At 35.8% G+C, this 25575-nt stretch overlaps 4 protein-coding genes across 6 annotated transcripts; 3 read left to right on the top strand and 1 right to left on the bottom strand.

The window, feature by feature from the left end:
- Positions 1-2159: 2159 nt before the first annotated feature.
- LOC142540116 (protein CHLOROPLAST IMPORT APPARATUS 2-like) lies at positions 2160-5339 on the top strand. Its single transcript, XM_075646035.1, has 3 exons — positions 2160-4004; positions 4946-5092; positions 5185-5339. Exons 1-3 carry the CDS (start codon positions 2979-2981, stop codon positions 5212-5214), a joined length of 1203 nt encoding a protein of 400 aa, XP_075502150.1. The 5' UTR covers positions 2160-2978; the 3' UTR covers positions 5215-5339.
- A 1841-nt stretch (positions 5340-7180) lies between these two features.
- On the top strand, positions 7181-13895 carry LOC142540115 (uncharacterized). Of its 2 annotated transcripts, XM_075646034.1 has the most exons (8): positions 7199-7331; positions 8341-8481; positions 9030-10199; positions 11145-11205; positions 11294-11409; positions 12364-12454; positions 13000-13047; positions 13391-13895. In XM_075646034.1, exons 3-8 carry the CDS (start codon positions 9160-9162, stop codon positions 13463-13465), a joined length of 1431 nt encoding a protein of 476 aa, XP_075502149.1. In that variant the 5' UTR covers positions 7199-7331; positions 8341-8481; positions 9030-9159; the 3' UTR covers positions 13466-13895. The 2 variants fall into 2 exon arrangements, with proteins under 2 accessions (XP_075502148.1, XP_075502149.1); XM_075646033.1 differs by lacking the exon at positions 8341-8481 and having other exon boundaries at positions 7181-7331.
- A 668-nt stretch (positions 13896-14563) lies between these two features.
- LOC142540114 (pathogenesis-related homeodomain protein-like) lies at positions 14564-18859 on the bottom strand. Of its 2 annotated transcripts, none has more exons than XM_075646032.1 (10): positions 18439-18859; positions 17725-17890; positions 17330-17453; positions 17090-17202; positions 16650-17003; positions 16094-16312; positions 15928-16017; positions 15703-15753; positions 15207-15434; positions 14564-14847 (listed from the first exon to the last, which is right to left on the bottom strand). In XM_075646032.1, the coding sequence occupies exons 1-10, from the start codon at positions 18675-18677 to the stop codon at positions 14575-14577; spliced, it is 1857 nt and encodes a 618-aa protein (XP_075502147.1). In that variant the 5' UTR covers positions 18678-18859; the 3' UTR covers positions 14564-14574. The 2 variants fall into 2 exon arrangements, with proteins under 2 accessions (XP_075502147.1, XP_075502146.1); XM_075646031.1 differs by having other exon boundaries at positions 14564-14850; positions 18439-18858.
- A 1683-nt stretch (positions 18860-20542) lies between these two features.
- LOC142540113 (putative clathrin assembly protein At5g57200) lies at positions 20543-24873 on the top strand. The gene is made up of 15 exons (XM_075646030.1): positions 20543-21084; positions 21192-21261; positions 21553-21650; positions 21907-22045; positions 22124-22251; positions 22356-22448; positions 22540-22590; positions 22678-22743; positions 22839-22904; positions 23104-23184; positions 23264-23344; positions 23586-23762; positions 23863-23938; positions 24064-24188; positions 24265-24873. The coding sequence occupies exons 1-15, from the start codon at positions 21004-21006 to the stop codon at positions 24706-24708; spliced, it is 1776 nt and encodes a 591-aa protein (XP_075502145.1). The 5' UTR covers positions 20543-21003; the 3' UTR covers positions 24709-24873.
- The last annotated feature ends 702 nt before the right edge of the window (positions 24874-25575 follow it).

Below are 25575 nucleotides of genomic sequence, written 5' to 3'. Positions count from 1 at the left end.
CCAACGTATGACCACTCGGTGCCACACAATTGCACAAAACACCAAAAACCTTGTAAATCATTGCACCCACCGGTATTTTCTAGATGCTCGTGAAAAATCCACGAACCAATAAAGTCCATCCCACGTCAACCCTTCCAAATCCCACGCAGCCAATAGCCTTGCTCCACGTCGTCAGATAAGAGAGGACTTTACTCTGATGATAAACTGAGCTCAATAATGAAAATACATCCATGCCCCTTGATTATTAAGAAGTATATTGATTATATACGCTTTAATTAATACCAAATTAGTCAAATTTTGGATGATTCAAGCAGCTCAAATCATGTATCCGATGATCCATATCTCCACATATATGTATAATTAATATCATAACGTTCACGTGACAAATCACGAGTCATTAGATCTACTATTAGAATAATGATGTTAAAGCCCATTTGATACAAGGAATTGATTTAGGAGTATGTCTCTTGTGAGACGGTCTCACGAATCTTTATCTGTGAGACGGGTCAATCCTACCGATATTCACATAAAAATAATAATCTTAGCATAAAAAATTAATATTTTTTCATGGATGTCCCAAATAAGATATCTGTCTCACAAAATACGTCCCGTGAGACCGTCTCACACAAGTTTTTGCCTTGATTTAGATAGTGGTTGGTTTAATCGGTTTATACAATGTTTGGTTGGATTTTTAATAACTGATTAAAGGAAAATAAACTTATCTCACCCCCTTTTGCTAGCTATCACTTTTCTTCCACTATTGATTCATCTCTGATTAATAACATCTTAGTCTTTCAATAAATTACAAGATTTGACCGTAAAAAAAACTCTCGCTTTTCTAATCATACCATTGTTTCAAATTCTATAATTTCTCTAAAAAAAATAATTTTAATATAACACAAGGGTAATTTTGTCAAAAAAATATTCTTAATTTATTTCACGATAAAAAGTTCATATCAAACACAATATTATTTTATCACCGTATATTATATTCTATGCCATTAATTTTTTTAATTATTTACTTACTAATCATTCAATAATCTAATCTTCCCAGCCAAAAATAGCCTTAAGGTAGGTTGAATTTTACCATCATATGGTTATTTTGAATGATATAAATACATTTTCACTTGGAGAGAATACTGAGTAAATTATTATATGGTATATAATAGATATATGGTAACAGTCAGTTTATGCGGCTGTAGCCAAATGATTATGATTCAATGTATCCTACTCTAATTGATCGAGATTTTGAACTAGATGAATGAAATTAACGCCGTGCATGCTTATCAGAAAATTTCATATTGAATCACTTTTGAGAGAGAGAGATCATCGACTAGACTAAAGAAAAAAATAATATTTTTATATAAAAAGGTATTACTATTCACTATATAGATCGAATCGACCTGTGTCATAGTAAACATACACATAAATATGTGTAACTAAAATTAGTCGTATTGTGAGACGATCTTACAGATGTTTGGTCGTGAGACGAGTCAACTTTGCTCATATTTACAATAAAAAACAATATTTTTTGGCAAAAAAGAAATATTTTTACATATGTGACTTAAATAGAATATATATCTCATAAAATTGACTTATGAGACCGTATCACAAAATTTTTGCAGTAAAAGAGCTTAATTGAGGCTTACCAACCTAATTCTCCGAGAAAACAAATTATATAGAGTAGGTCTCTTGTGAGACGGTCTCACGAATTTTTATCTGTGAGACGGGTCAACTCTATCGATATTCACAATAAAAAAATAATACTCTTAGCATAAAAAGTAATATTTTTCATGGATGATCCAAATAAGAGATCCGTCTCACAAAATACGATCCGTGAGACCGTCTCACACAAGATTTTGTCTATTACATAATACTTAAAAGCACGGCAATAAAAATATCTATTGTTTCGGAACTTTTTTTAAGCATAATCTTTATTTTGAAATGAAATATTTAGAGATGGTTTAAAAAATATCGTGTATATAAAATTGGGACCGTGGAATTATGGAAGCCAATGAAAAATAATAGGAATATAAGATAGGGGTATTTTACTACATATAAATTAATTAGTTGAGATACTTAACCATCGTACTTAAAAACGGCAGACTGTTAAAAAGGAGAATTAAGAAGGCGGTCCACCACCAAACAACTGCAGGCTCTATTGTCCCTTTCTCTGTTCTAATCTCGCCGGTCGATCTCTCCCGCTCTCTCTCTTCATTTAATCAGAGAGAGAGAGTGTGTGTTTTGTAACAGGCATGGTGTGTGTTCTTCTGCTATATTTACAGAATTCATCCCAGAATCTAACCTTTTATCTGCTCTGCTTCCTCCCGTGACTCTCTCTACCTACCCAAAATACTTAAATAACAAGTCCCTTTTGCGGTCTGATTCAATCCTCCTAGCTTCATAAGCGAAATCCCACCTCAAAATTCCTCGCAAGTTCTCGTTCGAATGTAGCCCGTATATACTCTGCTTCTAAACGTTCCTCTCCGGGGTATATTCTCTGTTTTTGTGGTCGGATTGTTTTGGTAGAGGATTCCTGCCTTTTCTGGGATTTTTCTTTCGGAATTTCGTGAGATATTTATGTCCAAGAATGCTACTTTCTTCCGAGTGCTAAAGATTTTGGCTCTTCTGACTTTTTTTAATTAGTGCCAAAGTCTGGTTTGTAGTGAAAATATAGTACTTTTCCAGGGTTTAAGGTTCTTCTCGTTGAGCCTTTTTACCACTTCGAGTCCCTTTTTTTTTTCTTTTTAAATTCTCAAATTCCTTGTCTGACATCTTATTTGCTCCATCAATAGCAATTTCCAGTCAGGGCCTTAATTTTTCGATCTCCCCTTAGATTCTTAGGTTCTCAGTCTACCATCTCAAGCCTCTCAGGGTTAAGCTCTCGAATTGTATTTGAGTTGCTTATTCAGTACTCGAGATCTTGATTAAGTTCTATTTTCCGCTCTTTTTGAAAAGCTGTTTCATAGTATCTACTAATGTCTTCTTGTATAAGTGGAGGTGGGAGAGCATATAGATTGAACATCGAAATCATCAAATCCCCATCGACTTCTTGGGCTTCACATTCACCCTCTCCATCCTCCACCCTCTCCGAGTCCAGCAATTCCCCGTGCGCAATCTCCACACGGAAACCTCGTACTCCTCGAAAAAGGCCCAACCAGAAGTACGATGAAGCGGCAGCAATCCTCTCCACTGCCTATCCCAAGATATTTTCCACCAAACACCTCACGAAACTTTGCAAATTCACAGACCCGCACGATAAAAAAAGCAAGAACTCCATGTTGTTAGAGCCCTCGGATTTGCTCACGCCTTTGAGGATAGTCGACAGCTCGTGTTTTTTGCTGCATCCTCCAATACAAGAAAGACCCCGTTCTCCTATCGAGCTGAAATGTGTGAGTTTATTTGAAAAGCCTTGTCAAAGTCCGGGGGAGATCAATTCCCAGCCGAGTCCATTCGAGGATAGTCTAGAAGACTTCGACGCAGAATCTATACTAGATGAGGAAACCGGGGAGGGTATTGATAGTATCATGGGGAATTTGAGCATGAGCAATGAATTGATTGATGAATCCAATACTTTGAATGCTACGCAAATGAACACTTTTTGTTATGGCTATCCGGTAGGATTAGGATTCGGTTTCGGTTTTGGAATGAGAAGGGAGTTGAAGGCAATGAAAAATGTGGATGAGGGGGGAGATTGGTGGAGATTTCCTGCTGTAAACATGCTTGATTTAACTCCAAAGGTTGTGAAATCTCCAGTGGAGAAGAAGAAAAGGAAGGTGAAGAAAATGTTGTCAATCAAGAATTTAGAATCAGGGAAGAATAATTCAATTTCAGCGGCTGATATATCTAGTGATGGTGGTGCTGAGGAGGGGCCAATTCCTCGGTCAAATGGAGGGCTGCTCCTAAAATTGAACTATGACGATGTTTTGAGCGAGTGGTCTGATAAAGGCTCGCCCTTTTCCGGCGACACTCCGACGACAGAATCAGAAAGAAGTGATGTTCAGGTACGTAGATACCGTTGATGCTTAGTTTTAAACTTTGGGTTATGAGTTGATTAGTCTAGAGGTGTAAATGAAACGAACATGTTCATGAGTTTTTTAAATTGGTTCGATAAATATTTGATTTTTATTCGAATTTATTGAATTCAAGTCAAAATTATTTTGTATGATAGGTATGCATAGGTCGTGAATTTTATTTTATTAATATAATATAATTATATAATAAATATATATTTCAAATATTTTGGATATTTCGAACTTTTCAACGAAGTTCTTGAGTCTTGATATCCGAGCAATAATTTGAATAGTTCATGAATATGTTCGAATATTTCGAGCAACTTCATTTCGAGTCAAGCTCGAGTCAAAATATTTGAAATTTTCGAGTTTCACGGACTCGAATATACCTAATTCAAACAAACTTGAGCCTTAATTTTTTTACTATTATTCGACTTCATTTGGTTCCTTTGCACCCCAAGATGAGACAGAATCATCTCGCTACGTTCAATTAGAGAAATTTTCAAACAAACAATTTCATAAGGAGCCATCTTAGGATTCTATTTCTTTTCCTAATAAAGAAGAGAAAATGCCTCGAGGTGTAATTTGGTTATTAAATGGAGTTTATGTAATTTTATGCATGGACGGATCCAAAAATTAGAATTGAGATGAATTTGAACTTAATGTAATAAATTGTCATATAACACCCATGAAACTATTTCACAAGTCAAATTTTTTTAGACCGATCTCTTATTTTACACTACTAATGAAAACATATCATAAACCATATTCGGCGTTGTTTTTGTGAACCCATGTTCAAATTAATTTCGTACCACTGGGTTTTATCTTAGGTTACCATTTTCATGCTAGGATAAACTAAATCCAAATATATTATAATTTATTTTAATAGACTTTTAAAAAATGTTAATTAATTTATATTTATTTTGGTGCAGGCGAGGCTGGCGCAGATAGATTTGTTCGGAGGTGAAAGGGATGCCATCGTGCTGCGTTACAAAGAAAAACGGCGGACGCGTCTCTTTTCTAAGAAAATCAGGTATCAGGTCAGAAAAGTCAACGCTGATCGACGGCCCAGGATGAAGGTAATTAATAAAAGAATCTGGACACTTTTTCTTGATTAATTAATTTAATATAATTCCCCACGAATTTATCTGATTTATTGTTTGTGTCGCAGGGACGATTCGTGAGAGGAGTGGATTCTTGAATTTTGACAGTTTTTTATTTTATTTTTGGGTTTTTCTTTCTTGATTACAATGGGCATGAATAAAGAAGTGTCGAGAAGAGTTCGTGGTGGAAATATATGTGTGTTCGTTTGCATTTTATCTTAAATGTGTGTTCTCAAAAGGTTGTTAGAATTCCTCAACAACTTTCTACGTAATTCGATAAAGTGACAGTTTTGTATATATAAAATTAATTGAACCGAGCTGTATCCTAAATGAAAATTAACACTTTCGACATAAAAAAATAATATTTTTTATGAGTTAAATAGAGTCGAATATATGTTATATTAAATTGATCATTGAGAAAATGCCTTTCTAATCAAACCTAAGGTAGTTTTTATAAGTGTGTGTGGAACATTCAATATTTTAGGACTTCTAAATTCTTAATAATCAATTTTAAAACAATGATATTCACTTAAATTTTAGAATTTTGATCGAACAATTATAGTTTTAGTAAAAAAAAAAACACGAAACGTAACATTTTCGTTTTGAAATTTTTTATTTTTTTAAAATAAAAACATCAAAGCCTACATTTAAAAGAAACGTGTATCTCAAAATTTAACACCAAGTCTTTAATGCAACCCTAGACACTTATTTTGGGGATTTAGCTTATACTTAGCGTTTTGAATTCTGGGGAAGTTTAAACATAATCCGGGCTTTCTTGCCCGATTTGCGCCCAAATATCATGTACACTTGGGCTACTACGTATGATCAATTCCGAGCCCATTTATTTAATCCATTACAAAAGGCTGACATAATTGTGTAATCTGGGACGAACACGTATAGGCCGGAAATTTTTGCCATATATGTGTGTCTATATCCTATAATTTTTGTATAATAATCACAAATGTAAGATGAATTTTTAAGAGGTTGGGTTTTGGTAAAACAATAAGCATGCAAATCCGACAGTTTATGATTTTTTTTTTTAAATTCGCAAACATGTTCGAATATTTCAAGTCGAACTTGAGCTATAGTTTTAATTTGTACCGAAGTCGAGCAAATTTTTTAAAATCATTGAGCTTCGAATCGAGCTCAAACTTGAATAAAACTAATTAGAGCCAAATTCGAACCTTAGATTTGCCGTTATATTCAACTCGATTCGTTTCGTTTACATAATTTCAAACCCATCAATATCTATTAAATTGTGAAACAAGATCATGTAACTAAATATCGCCATCACTTCACCATTTTTACGAAGCAATAAAAAATGTGAATATGGAGGAGCTATATTTAAGATATTCATTGGATCCTATTCCTTTTTAAGAAGATTTAATATGCAACCAGCATCTTTCCATGCCCGTTGAATAAATAACTTAGTTAACACAATAACCTACATAGCTGCAAACCAGGTTAGTCAGTTAAAATGCATTGAGCAAACTCTGGGCGACAGACGAATGTAATGGTAAGAGGAATCGAAATCCATACTATTAGTTAAACGTCCACTTACTTTATCAACTCGAATACCTCACGATCTACTTGGATCATATTTACTCTTGTATTTATTAAACCATAATAAAAAGATTTTTAAAAGTTAGTCACAACATAAATATTGAATATTTTAAGTTTATGAATGTAAATGATGTATCTGGAAATCGTTGGATAATATTTTTTTATTGTTGTCGTTGCGATCATATTAAATTTCATTTGAAAATGATCCATAACGAAATAACTCGCTATTTTCGATAAAAAAAAATGATTACCTATTATTAGTAATATTTTTTTAATTGAAGTCAAGTCATGATATTGCATGGTTTGATCAAACTAGTTTGTAAATCCATGTTTTGCATAATCCATGAAAGTACTTAACAAGAAACTATGAACTCTTTTGAAATCTTAATTTAAAATTCAGTGATGATAATAATAAAAAGTTTGTACTTGAAAAAAAGGAAAAGATAGAGATTTTTTTTTGGCCTTGGAATAATTTAATTCAATTTTACATCTGCTCGCACATATAAATACCGTTGTATATGGTACACGGCTGCAGCGTTCTCCCCTCTCCCCCCCATTTGTCCATCATTCTCCAAGAAAGAAAACCCCCAACCCTTTAAAATTTGTTGGAGACAAGAGCCTTCTCATGAACTGTTGCAATGGGGGATTAAAGGTGTAAAATAATTTCAATATTTTGATACTTTTCTTTCATTCTTCAATTTTGCGTTGTGCTCTCTTTTGGAAATCACGTGGGAGAGGTTTTGAAGTAGTTATTTGTTTGATCCTGGCAGCGTTTTGATTGTTGATTATCTGGTATACTTGAACAGCATGTGCAAAATTCACGTTAAGGGTGAATTTTTGTTTAATTTGTTTATGATTGCTCGTTTTTGTTGTAGAATAGTTGCTTATTTTTGAGAAAGCCAGCAATGTTTTACCGGAAAAACCTAAATGGAAAATGAGATCAGAATTAATCTGTGATTTCTGTGAAAAGATAAACTGTTTGTGAGATGAATTAATCTGATAAGAGATGGGTCACAAGCATTGTTTCATTGCGAGAGTTTCTTGACATTGGTTGGTGATATAATGTAAAAGGAAAAGATTTAGAATACAAAGATAATCTAGACTAATTTTATGTAAAATGTGTGCAAGAAAAGGGAGATAATATGATCCCCAATAAACCAAAAACAAACTTAGATTTCTTTATCAGGATAGTCTGTGTTATATAAAGAAATAATTTTGGATCCCATCTTAAATCTGATCTTTCAGTCCAAACTGGATAGATAGGTTTCCGCTTAATCACAGATTTGCATTAGTTAAGAGACAAGTACAACTCATGTTACTGGATCCTTTTGTTCATCTACCTTTGTTTTTTTGTTAAATTTCATTAAAAGCTATTAGAAACAAGTCAAACAACAGTGGTACATATTAGAATATGCCACACACAATATGTTTAGGAGAAATTCATGGGGCTAATCAAGGGTTTATTCAACTACATGAAAGAACATAGAGATATACTGCTCTGAAGGCAGGTCTTTGATGAGAGTTAAACCAGAGGTATTGTCACCCTAGTAATAAAGATTGGTCGCCGATCACTTTTCTGTGATTTTTGTGATTATTTTGTGAACCGGATTGGTTTCTTAAAAAATGACCTCTTGTTTATCTCTGTAATTCTCTGTGTTAAGATATATATTGAATTTCCCCTACAAGCTTGAGATCTCAAGGCTGGGAGTTCTAGGCCTTTTGCTCTTCTAAATATGGACTGGATGCTAGATACTTCAGGGAAAGGGAGGCTGATCAAGGCAATCTTAGGCGGTTTCTCTTGAGTAAATGGCTTTGTTCTTTTTTCTAATACGCCTTTTGTGTTTTTTTGAAGATATTCAAAGCTTTACATTTTGTTGCAATTTTTTTTTTTTGGTATTTGTGGTGGAATAAAGAGTCAACAATTTCTCTTCAATGGAGTTTGTGGGATTCATATATATTTTCTTTTGTGTTATATGCTTGATAGTGTTAATCTGATGACAAAGAGTTAGTTCCCAAAGCAAAATGTAGATATTGGTACAATAAATCCACAAGAGGACTAAGGTGTCAATGCAATGAGATAAAAACAGAAAATCGTGTGTTGCCTTACTAGTTCTTACTAAGGTGAATAGTGTACGATATACTGTTTATGAAGGTACCTTTAACAGGAAGTCATCAAATATAGCATCTAGTGCATGCACTGTGCTTTAGTCATGATATGATATCTTTAGTACCTGGATGTTATTATTTGACTAATACTTCTTACCATCTATTCGATAGAACTTGTCCACTAAAAACCTACTTATAAATTTTTTTCGGGTGCCTGAATTTCTAAATCTTTTTTGTGGTTCAGTTGTGAATGATGATGCAAATTTCCATCTATTACATGGAAATTGTCAAATTGCTTCTTATGCGCCCGTCTTCATGAAACCTGGACTCGCACATGATTAAATTCCGAGGACTAGAAGTTTGCAAATTGTTCAATGTGTGGAGAGTATAATATAAAAGGCTGTGGAAAAGCTTTTCACGTGGGGAGAAAAATCTACGACTGTTCATGTTCCTTAAACTGTGTAGGAAATTGTTTCCAGCAATCCACCTACAGTCCAATGTCCCAAAAATTTGAGCCGTATTTTGTATATCATCGTAGGAAGCAGAATAAGAGCTCTAGTTGCATAATCCAACCAACTTCTGGTGCTAAGTGTAGTGATGGTTGCCGCTCTTCCATCAGTTCTGATGCTGCTCCTGCTGGGCTTCCCCAAGAGAAAATTTCTGAACTAAGGATAGAATCCGCACGGCCTCCTGTTGTGTGTGCAGTAGAATGTAATCAAGATAACGTAATAGACTTTAATGAGTGTCCAACTGGGGAACGGGCAAGTTCTGAAGAGGCCTTGATAAGTGATGTGGACATAGCTTTGAATGTCGTTTGTGGCAATAATTGTTCATCTTCAAAGTCAAATCTGGAAGTTGGATCGGCTTACTTGAAAATTGATGTGGAGGATGCAGGCGAGTGCTCTTCTTCTGGTGCTTTGGTAACTGAGAAGGTGCCAGATATTTCAGAAAGAGATATATGCATTTCAATTCTAAGAAGTCTGGGACTGCTTGAGAAAGTTTGGACAAGACATAATAAAGCAGATGCTGAAAATACTGGTATCTCTGGCAGCAGATGCTGTTCAAAGACATGCAAAGTCTGTGGGCATTTGGAAACTTCGAAGAACTTGTTAATTTGTGATAATTGTGAAGATGCCTTTCATATTACTTGCTGCGAACCTCGTGCTGCAAGAATACCTGCTGGTGAATGGCTTTGCAACTCTTGCTTGAAAAAGAAGCACAAAATACTGAAGGAGAAATCTTCTGGTAATTTGAATACCAGCACGGAGATTGGAAAAAATGGCATTTCAGCATCAGTAGGTGAACTAGGATCCCTGGAGTTCATGTTCAGAGATACTGAGCCACATATGTCGAGTGTGCGAATTGGTGATGAATTTCAAGCAAGTGTTCCTGATTGGTCTGGTCCCATTGATTGGTAGGTTCCTAATTTATTTGCAGTCCTTTAAGTTGAGTTGGAATATTAATCCTTTGCTAATTTTTCTCTGCATGAAATTTCTGTGCAAGTGCTGATGAGATCATCGAATGGATGATGTGAGATTGATAGATAGCCCTGACGTTTTTGTTTATCTTTCTTAGGCACATGTGGATAATATGTTTTTCAAAATTATAATAACCTCTAAATCTGCTTCTCGATATAAGATAATTATTGTTTGGTTAACTCGCCTATATAACACCATTTTCTCATCTGCCCTAGATCATTTGGTGATTCTTCGAAGTCCAACTTTTCTTATCATCCATAGATACTGTGTTTTGGGTTTTCGTAAGGAGTTGTTCTTACATGTCATAAAAAATAACAGTGTTATCCTGTAATCATACTCAGTTGGAAGAGCATATTATCCCACTGCCTATAATGGTTAATCACAATACTAAAACCATTGCACCATATTTGTTTTGCAGTTTCTTCCTTGTAATGCAATATTTGTCTTTATATTTTAGTTTTTTAATGTGCTCTTTCTACCATTGGTACATGTTGAAATTCCATCTCTATTCTTTATGGCTTTATATTTTCACAGTATGGAGATATAGGATAGTACTATAAATCTTAGTTCAGAATAACCAAGTCAAGTGATCTCTATGGCAATAAATTTCATGATAAGTTTATTTTTAATGAAGGTTGCCTGCAGCCTTTGCTCATCTAATTTAGTTTCTCGGCCAGCGACTACTTCTGTATTTATGTCTTGTAATCTTTCCGACTTATATCATGTCCCAGATTAGCACTGGTCCAATTAGTTGGGTTTTCAATTTAATAGGTTCTATTCCTTGTATTTTAATGCCCTTTCCTGCTTTTCAGCTTATGATTAAATTCTTAGACCAACTACTAGCTAACCTTGTGTGTAATTGATGTTCACAAATGCTGCAGTAAATGTGATCTTAATGGTGTCCCGATAGAAATTGATCCTCTTGGAGATGATTGCTCATGGGTAAATTTTTAGAGGATAATGCTTTTGTATTAAGTTGGCGTCATGTTTAGGATAAGTATTAAGTGGTAAATTTCATGATTTTATCCAGGAATGGAAGACCCAACCTTTGAAGCTCAGTTCTATTGGCAATTGGCTTCAGTGTCGGGAGATGATTGAAGGCATTGGACAAGGTGTTGATGGAACCATGTGTGGAAAATGGCGCAGGTAAATACTTTTGATTTCACTTCCGAATTATTATGAGCATAAACTTAGCCTTTTGGATGTTGATGAGGAATTGACAAAATTGTTTTACCTCATTAAAGAATCCTCAGAGATTTCGGAATCAATAATTGAATCTCTTGGATAGAGAGCAAAAAATTAAGTCATAGGATGTAGTGGAAGAATCAGGACATTTTATGGGGATAGAAACTTTAATAGAATCAAGCTTTCTCAATTTTTTGATTACGACATTGGGGTGTGGGATTTTTTTTTAATTTCAATGGGTTGCACCCATGCTTGTCCCTCAAAGAGGAGAGGTTTATGCTTCTAAGAAACAATTAGCTATACTGATGAGCTAGTTTGCTATCTTTTCTGTGCCTACATGATGGATTGGCCGGCTTCCTCGCTACTTGGTTTGATCTTGTCCCCCTGTATCCCGTGTACCGTGTGCTGGCTTCACTCCATTTGAAGAGAGTCTCTTAGTCACCAATATATTAGAGGGTTGAGAAGGGGGCTATCCAACACACAGGCCCAATGCCGCCCCCTCTCAACACTCTAATACATTGGTGACTAATAGACTCTCTTCCTTGGGTGGTGGCATGCTTTCTCAAATTTAATGACGTTTTATAGTCGAGATGTTGCCTATTTCACAGTATCCATCTGGTTTAGTTGTATAACATTGATATTGTCGTTCAAACAAATTACTTTTATTTGTTGGTGTCAGAAGTGAACTATTTGATCATGGAAACTTATATGTTGTGCCTAGGTATGTATATAATTCAAATCAATCAATTCAATATACGATTAACGCAGGCGAATATTGACTTTATCAATGCATCTACCGTGTAAATTCACGACATTATATTCTGAACAGTAAATTATTTTCAAATGTGTGTATGTCTTGTACACATAAACACACACACAAAAGCAAATATTTATCTTTTCTGCTGACACATGCAGGGCCCCTCTTTTTGAAGTTCAAACTGATAATTGGGAATGCTTTTGTAGTATTCATTGGGATCCAGCTCATGCAGATTGTGCTGTACCCCAGGTATTTCTTTTTTTCTTTTGCAGTAACATAGTTCTGTGTCATTCTCCAGAAGGCCTACTTCATTTTCTCTTAAGATGTAAGAATGATGTCTTAAAACACCCAATGGCAAACCAAAATCTCAAAGGAGTGTTGGTAACAGAAGGTGCTGCCTTTCAGATTTTATTTATTCCTGCCATAAATGTTCAGAAATTGATCTGTTGGAACATGTTCAAAACTCGGTGGTCTTTTTATATGTAGAAATGAATTCCTTTCATTTCAAGTTTGTGCCCCAAATGTGAAAATGAAAATCTTGGATGCTAAAACCAGTGCGGGAGAACAGATGCTAATAGTTCTTGTTTTCCATAATTTCCCACACATTTTTAATGCCACCTAAGTGCTTGCAAATGGTGAAGCTCATTCAGTATCATTGTTTTCCTCCAAAGTTAACGTGCGCCCGAAAAATGTTTATTATTTTGGAGATAGTTCATGATGTTTGATTTGCATCTATTTCACATTTATAAAGCGGTTTCATTGTGTACTGATATGCTCATCTCTTATGATTTCAGGAGCTTGACACAGAAGAAGTCATGAAACAGTTGAAGTACATAGAACTGGTGTGTAAAGTTACCCTTTCATGGCTTGTTACATTTTCTTTATCCCTTTTTGCTAGTACAAATCATGGTTTTGCTCACATTAATAATTTCTGGTGTATTTTGATTCAAGTTTGGTGCTAACTGTACCTGTTCAAATGAACTTCCATTGAACAGTTGCTCTCCTTTATTCCTGATGTCGGATTTGGAATCTTAATCCTACAAACCTCATTTACTACTTCTATTTGCCGTAAAAACCCTTTGATTTCTGGTTTTGGAGAAGAGATCCTGTTAATTACAGTTGCCTAAGAAGGCAATAACTTTTCTGTTTTCTAAGTTACTAACATAATCATAACGTGATATGCAGTTGAGACCTCGACTAGCTGCAAAAAGGCGCAAGTTGAATTGTTCAAAGAGTAAGGGTTCTCTGGACCTTTCATGATCGTGACAAGGAAACTAAATTCTGGGGAGAAAATGTATTTTACATGCATCTGAACGATAAAAAATCTAAGCTTCATATGGTCTCCACTACAACGGGCTGATGCTGTAAATGATATAATTTTTAAGATTGAAAGAGCAATGCTCTGTCTTCTGTGTGGGGCTCCATACCATGCTTTGTTATGTTTGTTGGTTTTTAGATATGTCACCAACCTGGTGCAGCCCTATTTTAATCTCCCCAACTCCCACCCTCCTTTTTTAATTACCTACGTGCACTCATTTCATCACGACGGTGACAAAGGAGGGGTGTTCCAGAGTTAAATTACGCGGCAACATAAGTGCCAAAGCCATGGTCTAGGTGGTCATCGTAAAATAGTGTTTTGTTTTGTCCACAAGTTCAATGCAGTCGATTGGACCTGAATGTTACCTGGTGTTGCATTAGAACTTGTTGAATTATGAGTGATATTCGTGATTGGCACAAAACAAAAGGGCACAAAAACTCAAATTTATGCTAGAAATCAGAAGAAGTGATTTTTCAGTTCAAGTTCGAGATTTTTTGAATGATTTGATTACAAGCCCGATTTTTTTAATATCATTAAGTTATTTAGCTCGGGCTGGAGTTTTGACATCATGTCGGAAATACCCTCAATTTTTGCGTCATACATATTAAAATAATCTCGACTTCGACTCATGTTTTACCTCATGGGCCTTAAGGCTCATTTGAGGCAATGTTTTCATCGGTTGGGTTAATTGGTTATTTACCCATAGCAGGCAAGTCGAATTTAACATGGGAAAACACACCGTCATATGTCAATATCTCAAGAACCAAATAACCATTACCTATAGAGTAAATAAAGGTAGCTATTTATACAAATCTTTTTTCTTTTCTTTTCCTGTTTCCCCCAGTTTCACGATGATAGCATCAATTACAAGGGAAACTTATTGCTCATTGTTTGTTTGAAGTCACCGCAAAACTTGGTCATCTTACTATACCTGACCTATGTATACATACACCAAAAAAGGCATTCTATTTCTCTAAGCAAAGAGGTAAGGTCAAGGTAAGAAGCAAGAAATTATAAAATCAAAGGAGATATTAGCAAGATAAACAAAATGTCACCTTTTCTCCCTTACTTCAGCTACAGGTATGTAAATAACAGATGAATCACTTGAAGTAGTTGCATTGGTTTTGCTAAACATTTGGCATGGAAATTGAAGTAAAGATTGCCGGAGTTTCTCCACTCTCTTCTTAATTTGACAGAGTCTTTCCACGTCAGCTTCTGCTTCTAGCAAATCAACCCTATTCTTGCTGTTCAGTCTCTTCTTAGCCTGTTTTGCTTTCTCCCTTAGATGTTTTAGGCTCTCATCATCACCAAAATCTACTGGTATCTTCTGATTGCATGAAATAAAGTTCAGTACACAAAATGAAGATAAATATGCATTCATATAATTATCTTACAAAGTTCAAAGAATACCAAAGAACGGCTTCACACAAATCTTGTATCATGTCAATAATGCATATATGCTAATTTTCTTCAATTTATTGAATCCCGACAAGCAAATGTAACACAAACAGAGCATTGGTATTTTATGGTTTTACGAAGTTTAAACACAGGATGGAATGCAGAAGTCAATGGGCAAATCAGGCCCTGCTGGTAATGCTCATAAAAATAAAGGGTTGTTATCCTAGAACATATTTGATGAAAACCAGCATAAAGTAAGAGCGAAAAGTTAATACAACATATTACCTTTCTCATGTCTGGCGATTTCAACGACCGTTTCCTCTTCTTTTTCATTAAAGAATTCGTCAGCAGGTAGTTGTTCCTTCTTCTAGTATATTTTTTAAAAGTCTTAATAGTTTGTGATGTCAGATTATCCTCTGGTGCCATTTGATCAGCATTTTCATCCGACGCAGTTTCAAACAGAGTTTTCTTTTGAATGGAACCGGCATCCCCAGACGGTTTAGATATTTCTGCCTGCTATGTTTGATTGTTAACAAATTCAACTTCAAACTAATGAGAACTGTGCACACTGAGTAATGCATCAATGATGCAATGCAAATTAGAGAATATATGAGATATTAAAGGTTTTCAAGAGAAATGAACAGTTGTACAAGGTCTTAATGGACTGCAAAGGCATACTGCTATGGACATGAAGATTTCAAATGAAAGAAGTTATGAAAAAATAACGGAAGATAACAGAACATGAAATGTTTAAAGCAAATTTAATCAGGAACTGCCTTGCCTTTCTGACTTTTAGTGCCATGTAGCGCGCATTCTTGAACCATTTATTGACCTACAAATGGTAAAATAAAAATGCCATCTAAGCTTGTGGGGAAATCATGCTCAACAAAAATGGTCTAATTTCTTACGATTTCTGTTTCCAATTGAAGAGTCAACGAGTAGGCTCTTCTTATCCTAACACTCTTAGATTCTAATAAGACAAAGGTAGGCTTAACCATACGGTCACCTTCTCAAATTCTAGGCCTAGCTGCTTGGAAAGACCCTCTCTTACAGCTCTGACAGGAAGTTCATTCTCGGCGAATACGAGTCGAAGCTTCTGCAACAACACATTAGAAACAGAATTGGCACATCATTTGGATAGTGAGGACAAGATTAAAATCAATGTATGATACCTCAACGGCATTATGTGGGAGTCTGAAAATGGATCTTTTACCCTTCTTGTCTGATGGGGTCTCTTTCACTTCTTCTAAAATGTTTCCATTGGTTTCTCCTAGAGTCATGAGGGTGCTTGCAGCATCAGCCTCCTTTCGTTTCCGCTTTCCTTTTGTGGGACCCCAGTCTTCATCTTCACTAATTTGTTCATTTTCAAGAGCATTATTTCCAAACATTTCCTAAAGACAGGAAATTCAACTATGTGAAAACACATTCAAACAAAGAATTAGGAGCCCTCCTGATACCAAATGTTTGGACGGGGAGGACCTACGACCCAAAGTCATCAAGTCAAGAAAGTTTGATCAATAGGTATTCATGTGTATAGGAATTACTTCGCACCAAGTGCCTTCACGACTGTTATGTGATTCAAAACGAAAATTATACCACACCACAGATTATTTATATAAAAACTTATGGAAAAGTGGCTTATTCGATGTTTTAGGTGCTGGCACATGTTATTTTTCTCATTGCAATAGTTTCTCTCGAGAAAATGTTAAATAAATTTTAAATCCTCACATCATATAATTTTGTATAGTCTACAGCTGCTCGCTGTCTGGGACGGCATAAAATTTCACCAGCGTAAATCTCATCCGAGTCTAGTCCGTTTAACTCTAGAGAATCATCCTTTGTATCTTCATATCTTCCAGGGGAAAGAAGTGCTTCATCCTCAAGCGACCCAAGAAAGCTGGAATTATATCCAGAATCATCATCACCAGACCCAGAGATACTATCACCATAACAGTATTCAATCCTTTCCGGATTTTCTGGATCATAGTCATCGTCTTCAGAGTCATCCGATGGCCATTCTTCTTCATGACATACAACAGAATTTCCACCATCAGGTAATGCAGCTTCTTCTTTGAACACGTCCTGTTATGATTCAAATGATGCTATCCTATCAAATTATGAACTGGAATCATGAAAATGAATTTCATCTCTTTTTTCAAACAACCAACCTGCCAATTACTGTCCATAGAAAAGTTGGTACCAAGGTGAGCATTCGTGGCTTCCAATATTTCCATCTTACTCTCACAAAATTTGCAAAACCATCCTTCATCTTCTGGAGGAACTGGAAAATCAATAACTTCATTACACGAGTACACAAAAGAACATCGAATGATTCCAGATGTGTGATGTTCCTCAAAGGGGAGACTTGATCCCCACTAAAATGATAAAATAAGGGTAAACAGGCTCACTATTTTCAGTTGACAAAGGAGGATCAAGACATTTTTGGTGAAAAGCACGATTGCATGTCCCATCACAAAGTATAATGTCGTTGTCTGGTAGAGCTTCTCGCAACTCGCATTTGGAACATATTATCTGAATTTGAAACAAGAATATTGAATTCCTAATTTTAACTGAAGAATAAATAAAATAGCTTCATTCTGACCATCATATTATTACAAAGAAGCCAATTTCAAGGAACATTAGCATGATATTTCACTTCAAATGATATTTAGAGCTATAGATGGTAAACCACTAATCAAAGTCATGTTTGCACTATTCCAATTAGCTTGTCAATGCATGGGTAGTTGAAAATCAAACACTAGACGAAACTCCCTTACAAATTACACATAGGAAAAAAACTTACATGTTCATGATGAACTGATCCATCAGGAGCAACTTTTGAATTATTAATGCATCCAACAGAACTAAGCAAATCCAACTGATGAATAACTTCACGTATTCCCAGCTTGCATTTCAATATTTGCTTCTTGGCTCTTTGTAATTCCGTTTCTGGTTTAATCTTCTCTCGGCTGGAGAAAAATGTCCACTCATTTTAGCAGTGTGCAAATCATGATGTTTCACGAACTAGGAGTAACTGATACTCCACAGTTTGTCATAATATTGCCCTAGAGGTTAACTCATACAGCAAACACCAAACATTTTCGAAGAGACAACAAATTTTAAAGTTAGAGATTGAACTTTGTAGAAAAACTGTACACTGTATTCTCTATATACACCTATGGTAACTCAAAATAATTCATTCTAGGCTGGACATAAAAATAGTCGGGTACCAGAATCACCGAGAGGCTGAAATGCTGCCCTTCACACGCATTTTATGATGACTATTCAAGTTTAATTTTACAAATATATTCATGTACCTCCTATCTACCACGTCAAATGCCTAGCGTACACACCAAATGCAACAACTTTGATGCACATTTTATGCAGATTGGTTAGCCTCGTTTAAGATGACATGCTTTATTGTGATAAAATGCATCAAAAGCACAAAAACAATCGAGGAGTTAGAATCTGCAAGTAGGCATTTTCTCAAAAGATCACAGGACACAGATTTTTATACCTCTGACCTTTCCAACCTTCTGCAGAATAAGCATCAATAAGATTCTGCTCCAGCTTTATCTTTATTAAGAGGTATCTCGTCCTCCTCTGCAATCGAGAAGCTTCGTCAAGCCCCAAATGATTATTTCCCTTCTTCCCATTCCTCCTTCGCTTAAATTTCTGAGACCTTGCGTCTTTATTATCTGACTTAACACTCTCTTTTCTTCTAAATGTTGCAATTTTAACTTTCAGATCGCTCATGGAAGGTCGCTTCTTGGAGGATTTGGCCTTATTATACACACTTGTTTTACCAAAAAAAACTTCTTCTCGACACTCCCATTCACATTTTCTTCACTTAAGCTGTTAGGGCTGTGTTGCGCCCGTCGGGGGTGGACCTGTTTTGCGACCATTTATGTGGGCTCTAGTTGAATTTTTTGTTTAACATCACGGGTTCAGACGGGCCAGTTCGGGGCGGGTTTAGATTGACTCGCTGGCTGAGAGATTTACGGTGATATAATAAAAATTTTTTTGTGAATTTTTTTTATAAAATTATATTATAAATATAATATTTTTTAATTTGACAAAAACTTGTGTGAGGCGGTCTCACGGGTCGTATTTTGTGAGACGGATCTCTTATTTGAATCATTCATGAAAAATTATTACTTTTTATGCTAAGATTATTACCTTTTATTTGTGAATATTGGTAGGGTTGACCAATTCACGTATAAAAGATTCGACCTACTCTTTTTATTTTTAGTTTTTGTGGTCAGTCCGTCTAACTTGCAGCCTACTTTGGGATGAATTGGAGAGGAGATTTTCAGCCCGTCGAGATGGTCGGTCGGACCGTAAAATGACGCCCTGGAAAATGATTCAAAAACACTGAAGTTTGTATAGACAGTAGAATCAAGAGGTTCACTTAGAAATTCAAGTCCAATATAAAGTTTGTGTGTTCTAAGACCCAAGAGGCCCATTCAAGTGGAGGTGAAGGAATTAGAAGGAGAGAGGAAGGAAATCAGCTCAATCTTATTAGTTGTGGTTGGTTGCACTAGCAATGTTAGAAGATTACAGAGATATCTCCGAGGATTTTTTTTTCAGTTCACACCTTTGATGATATTTGATCTACACTAATTTCTATATTTGTTATGAATTATGTGAACACAACCAAGATAAGGAGAGTCGTCAACTTTTGGAAGATAGCAAACACATTTGTGGCATCATCACCGTGATAAATGAGGGGGTTTGCCTATGGTAATGCAAGCAACGCTAGCAGCACCCACTGAATATGTGCTTCACATTGGACCAGAGGACGATGTTAGCCAAGCAAGACAAGTTCTACGCCTAGAATGCAAGTTGGCTAGAAAGCGATAGCTCAGAAATGGGCTAGTACGCGCTACCCGAAAGGGTTAGCTAAAATACGCTACTCCAAAAGATTAGTTTGAAAACACTACCCTAAATGGTTGTCCAGTAGACACTAAACCAAGAAGTTGTCCAAAAGACGCCAGCTCGAGGGGGTAGTCTAAAAAGAACTAAACCGCATCACTATGCAAGGAGTTGGCTTAACGTAGGGCTCCGGTAATATCATCATGTCACTACCCAAAGGAGTTAGATAAATACACCGTTGGAAAAGCCGTCACAGTTCAACTCCTGAAGGTGACGAAAATCAACACCGTCGGAAAAGCTATCGCGGTTCCACTTCCAGAAGTGAGGAAAATCAGCACCGAATGAAAGGCTTGCTGTTCCACTTCCAGAAGATAGGAAAATTAGCACTACCAGAAAACCCGTCGCAGTTCCACTCCCAGGAAGTTAGGAAATCAGAGTAACATTTTTTACTCGAGTCAGTATATATTTACACAGTATATTTTTAATATAAAAAATAATATTTTTGACTAAAACCAGAATATATTACAGTATTTTTTCATAACATAAATAAAAAAAATGATATACCTTGGATATAGAAAAATGATATTTTTCACGATCCATTGTGTCCTACAAAGTTTATGGGTGAGATGATTTTGTGATTCAAGAAATGTTGTATACAAATAATCTGTTTTTATGATGAACACATAAATATCTATATGTCTTGTGGCTTTGCCACCTCATTGACAGACTTTTTCTTTTGCCACCTCATTGACGAACTTGATAACTGTATTTAATCTCCAAATGCTATAACGTTGGATATAATCAAAATTTGCAATGATTGGAGAATATCCTATGACCTGAAAGCAACTAACAAACAAACAGCTGTCATCCAATATACCTGCAGCTCTTATCTTCGTATAATTAAGTACGTATATACTTACATGCATACAGAAATATATTATTACAGTCAAACTTACCAAAGATAGAGAATAGGAGAGAAAGAAGGAAGAGAGAAACGCAGAATCTGATGGCTTGTTTTTTTTTTGTTATTATATTAAAATTAGTATAGGGCATGGAACAAGAGAGGAAGAACACATCAAACCCTCTTTTCCTCTCTACATATCTTTCTTGATCTCTTCATTTGTTCTATATATATCGGTACACAATTCAGCACATATATTTTTAATGGAAATATTTGATTAATTTTTCTCGCATTGAGTCATTATTGATGGAAAGCTTTAGAAAAGCCTATGGAGCCCTCAAGGACTCGACCACGGTTGGCCTCGCCAAGGTCAATAGTGAATTCAAGGTGCGTTCGCATTTTTATTTCAAGGATTTCTTCATTATGAGTTTTTCCACGTAAATTTCCTTGCTTTGTTTTCATGTATCGTGATAAGTTTTCTTGGTTTGGCCTAGGATTTGGATATTGCAATTGTCAAGGCAACTAATCATGTTGAATATCCTCCAAAGGAACGGCATGTCAGAAGTGAGTGCATTTTGTTTAATGTTTTGTTCAAAATTCTGTCTTTTCATTCTACGGATGAAATTTCGCAGTCAATGTCGTGTGTGTGTGTGTATATATATATATATATATATATATGTATATGACCCAACAATACGATGGTTTGCCCATACCTTGAATTTATCTTCCTAAGAAATTAAAATACCTTTCTTGTTGTCAATCAAGAAAGTATATATTGTATGCTTTCTCGATATATATATATTTCTTCTCTTTGTGATTTTTTTGGTGATTAACTTCTTAATTTATTTGCCTCAGGGATTTTTGCCGCAGTATCCATATCACGTCCCAGAGCTGATGTTGCCTACTGCATCCATGCACTTTCAAGAAGATTGGGAAAGACAAGAAATTGGATTGTAAAGTTTCACAACTCATTTAGCTTTCTTCACTACTGCTACTGATTTCCTGCTTTAATTTGTCCAACAAGAATCCATGTTTCCAAAACTTAAGATTTCACTCAACTTTTTCCAAATCTTAAATATGCAATTTACGGATAACAACGAATACAGATGTGTTCTTAAGATATAATTCTGATTACTTGATGCCGAGTCTCTGCAAATGTGATTCGAGAGCAAACCATGCTTAGGCTAATGACCTTGGTGCATATTTCAGGTGGCTATAAAGACTTTGATAGTTATTCACCGGACGCTAAGAGAGGGAGATCAAAGCTTCAGAGAAGAATTACTGCATTACTCCAAAAGGGGACATTTGTTTCAAATATCCAACTTCAAAGATGACTCTAGTCCTTTAGGTATATTGATGTTTAGAATGTCTCAATTGCGAGAATCCAACTCCCTTTTCTTAACATTTGGATTGATTATTTATGCAGCTTGGGATTGTTCTGCTTGGGTTCGAACGTATTCGCTCTTCCTTGAGGAGCGACTGGAGTGTTTTAGAGCTTTAAACTACGATATAGAGTCTGATAGAGTCTCAAAATCAGCTCCTGGAGTAACTAAGGTCTATCGATAATCATTTCTATCATCAACACAGTTCACAATTTTGTCAACGATTTCAAATTAAGCATTTTATTCATTATTGTTATTGTTGCACTGCACTATCAGGCTTATAGCAAGACACGACTCTTGAACACTGAAGAGTTGCTGGATCAGCTACCTGCATTGCAACAACTTTTGTATCGACTTGTCGGTTGTCAGGTAATATTGCTGCAACGAATCCTCCCACATTGATTTCACCTCAAATTTACGCGGGGCATTAAATCTCTGATGGTTCTGAAAAAAATTTCAGCCTGAAGGAGCAGCCTGTCACAATTTCCTCATCCAATATGCATTGGCCTTGGTATGAATCTATGCAAAGATTATATGTTTTACAAAGAAAACAGTGCATATGTTCGTGAGTGAATTAATTAGTCCTGGGTTCCTGCAGGTTTTGAAAGAGAGCTTCAAGATATATTGTGCCATTAATGATGGGATTATTAATCTTGTTGACATGGTAATGATCGTATATGTCTTTCACAATCGAAAATATTCAATGTGTTCAAGATTGTTTAGCGTAAAAGTGAGAAAAACAACTTGTTTTTCATGCAGTTTTTCGAAATGCCTAAACATAATGCAGTTAGAGCTCTTAATATATACAAAAGAGCTGGACAACAGGTCTGTTTCTACTTTCTTTTCCCTGGTCGGACCCCTGAATTCAGTCGAGGGATATGGTTCCAAAAGTTGCAAAGTTATTATTATTTTTTTTTGCCATTTGAGAGCATCAGCTCTCTAACATCTACAATAATATCCGCCAGACGACATTCAAATTCATCTCATTCATGATCCCTTGCTGTTGATTTCTGGTTCTGTGTAGGCAGAAAATCTAGCCAACTTTTACGGGTCCTGCAGAAATTTGGATCTTGCTCGAACTTTTCAGTTCCCCATTTTAAGACAGGTCTTCTTCCTTGAAAAGATGAATATCGTTGGTAATTCCATAACAGTTCGTTTGATGAATATTTTTAATCAATGAACAGCCTCCACCTTCATTTCTTGCGACTATGGAGGAATACATCAAGGAAGCACCTCAGACAGGTTCTTTGTCTCACAAGAGACTGGTGAGATTAACATCACTTCCATTTCTATCCTATTCATCACTCAATTTCCGACACTCGCTCCACAAAGAAAATTTGAGAGAAGTAGTAGTAAATGTTTTTTCAGAGCATATATGTGTGCTGTTTCTGTTAGATACTCAATCTCGTGTAACATTTAAAAAATCAACCTCAAATTGTACTCTTTTCATGCCATTTCCTGGTTTTCGAAGAAACAACAATTATAATTGGTGTAACCATGCGCCAGGAATATCGTGAGACAGAAGAAGAGGCAGAAGAGCCCGAAGAAGCAGCTCCAATCGAAAAACAAGTCGAAGAAGTTGAGAACAAACAAGAGATTGTTGAAATACTAGAAGAACCCGAGGCTAAGGTTGAAGAAGAAATTGAACCACTACAATTAACCCAAGAACCTGTTGATCTACTGGTATGGTTTTTTTCCCCTTCAATGTTCCATTTGAAGGCTACAGGACTTGAGGGGGGCTTAAAATTTTCTAGCGTCTTAAATTTGTGTGAAACTTTTGCAGGGTTTGAATGAAATAAATCCAAAGGCCATTGAATTAGAACAAAGGAATGCATTGGCGCTCGCAATTATTCAACCTGGTAACCAATAATTACCGCTGTTTTGCTTGTAGGCTTTTAAATCTTCTGATACACTTTATTCTAGATGTTATATACACGTTCTTCACTTGTATTGTCATGCAGTACATTTATTTTTAAAATTTCAGGGAGTGATCAGCTGTATACGAATAGTAATGCATTAATGGAAATAGGAAAGAGTTCGGGATGGGAATTGGCTTTAGTGACAGCTCCAAGCAACATTAATAAACCCCAACCACCTGAAACCAAAATGGTATATTGATTTAATTGCATGCATTCAAGAAATTGAATTATATTTATAAACTAGATTAATCCTACTTCTATCACAGGCTGGAGGGTTCGACAAGCTGTTACTCGACAGCTTGTACGAAGATAACTCGTCCAGGAGGCAACTACATCTGCACAACGCAGGTTACAGCACAGGCTACGGGTACGAAATGGCCGCACAGAATGTAGCATTCGATCAATTACACGATCCTTTCGCCATGTCAAACAGCATTGCGCCTCCGGCAAATGTGCAGATGGCACTGATGTCTCAGCAAGAACATACGATGATGATGAATCAACAGCAAATGATGCAGCAGCACCAGTACCAGCACCAGGACCAGCACCAGCACCAGCAGCAAAATAATATGACGATGGTGCCGCATAACGGGTATGCAGCGCAGTATTATCAGCAGCCGCAGCAAATGGGAACTTCGAATCCATTTGGTGATCCCTTTAGCTACCCGCAGAGTACGTTGCAGCATAATGGAAGCCATATGTTGATATAGAGATCGAGACTTTATTGGGTTTTTTATATTATTTGATTTTTTTGGGGGAAAATGTTTTGTGGAAATTAAAAATCAAGAAAATATGCATACATTCTTGTGTTTTTATTGTACCTTCCATACCACATGATCTGATGATATAAACTAAGAGCCAATATTATTGAATTATATAGATATAATGTGTGCCACTAATCAGGGTCAAACTTGTGTTACAAAATATCTTATGTTAATAACCATATTGCATAAAATATTATTATATTGTTCATTAGAGGATATCTGCGGTATCAACATTCCAAAGCCTTTGTAGTTTGTTGCATCCATTTTTTCGCGAAAAAAAAAAAAAAAAATTTGCCGTTAATTTTCCAAAAATATCATTCTCGTCATTTGATTCTTCGTAGGACGTATGATCAAAAGGCACGAAGAACACATGACACTTGAATGCTATTAAAGTTTTTTGTGGTAAAGACCCTGCATGTTCTCTTGATTGTCCAATCTCTTATTTTCTGTTCGTTTATAGTATTTCTCACGTGTTTTCTTTTTTGGGTGTGTGTGGGGGAATAAAAGGTTATCACAAACTTCAATTAATCTTGTGATACATAAACAAAATCTTCAATTATAATTGACTGAATTTGTGAAAACTGGCTGAAGCACTGATAGATTTACAAAGGTGGAGACCTGCTGTCAAGAAAAATAGAAAATGCTACGAGTTTATACATAGTCCTACACAGGTTGAACATAGCTTGATAAAAAATCATCTACAGTCAACAGACAAAGTATTGGATTGAGAGATCAGATATCACAAAATTTCTAACCAAGAGATGATGGTCTCAAGACATAGCATTGAAAGTTTGTTCTAACAGAAACTCAAAT

Source organism: Primulina tabacum, chromosome 3 (genome assembly GCF_025594145.1).
Source record: "Primulina tabacum isolate GXHZ01 chromosome 3, ASM2559414v2, whole genome shotgun sequence".
In the NCBI taxonomy this organism is placed as follows: domain Eukaryota; kingdom Viridiplantae; phylum Streptophyta; class Magnoliopsida; order Lamiales; family Gesneriaceae; genus Primulina; species Primulina tabacum.
This window is presented reverse-complemented; position numbering and strand designations above follow the sequence as displayed.

Bases quoted from the DNA above. Each gene is read 5' to 3' on its own strand.
- LOC142540116 (XM_075646035.1), top strand. From the start codon at position 2,979: ATGTCTTCTTGTATAAGTGGAGGTGGGAGAGCATATAGATTGAACATC. The intron at 4,005-4,945 runs GTACGTAGATAC...ATTTTGGTGCAG, and splicing joins CAGAAAGAAGTGATGTTCAG to GCGAGGCTGGCGCAGATAGA. The intron at 5,093-5,184 runs GTAATTAATAAA...TTTGTGTCGCAG, and splicing joins ATCGACGGCCCAGGATGAAG to GGACGATTCGTGAGAGGAGT.
- LOC142540115 (XM_075646033.1), top strand. From the start codon at position 9,160: ATGTGTGGAGAGTATAATATAAAAGGCTGTGGAAAAGCTTTTCACGTG. The intron at 11,206-11,293 runs GTAAATTTTTAG...GATTTTATCCAG, and splicing joins TTGGAGATGATTGCTCATGG to GAATGGAAGACCCAACCTTT. The intron at 12,455-12,999 runs GTATTTCTTTTT...TTATGATTTCAG, and splicing joins CAGATTGTGCTGTACCCCAG to GAGCTTGACACAGAAGAAGT.
- LOC142540114 (XM_075646031.1), bottom strand. From the start codon at position 18,677: ATGAGCGATCTGAAAGTTAAAATTGCAACATTTAGAAGAAAAGAGAGT. The intron at 17,454-17,724 runs GTAAGTTTTTTT...TTTCAAATTCAG, and splicing joins GATCAGTTCATCATGAACAT to ATAATATGTTCCAAATGCGA. The intron at 17,203-17,329 runs GTGAGCCTGTTT...TTGATTTTCCAG, and splicing joins TCCTTTGTCAACTGAAAATA to TTCCTCCAGAAGATGAAGGA.
- LOC142540113 (XM_075646030.1), top strand. From the start codon at position 21,004: ATGGAAAGCTTTAGAAAAGCCTATGGAGCCCTCAAGGACTCGACCACG. The intron at 21,651-21,906 runs GTAAAGTTTCAC...TGCATATTTCAG, and splicing joins GAAAGACAAGAAATTGGATT to GTGGCTATAAAGACTTTGAT. The intron at 22,046-22,123 runs GTATATTGATGT...TTATTTATGCAG, and splicing joins AGATGACTCTAGTCCTTTAG to CTTGGGATTGTTCTGCTTGG.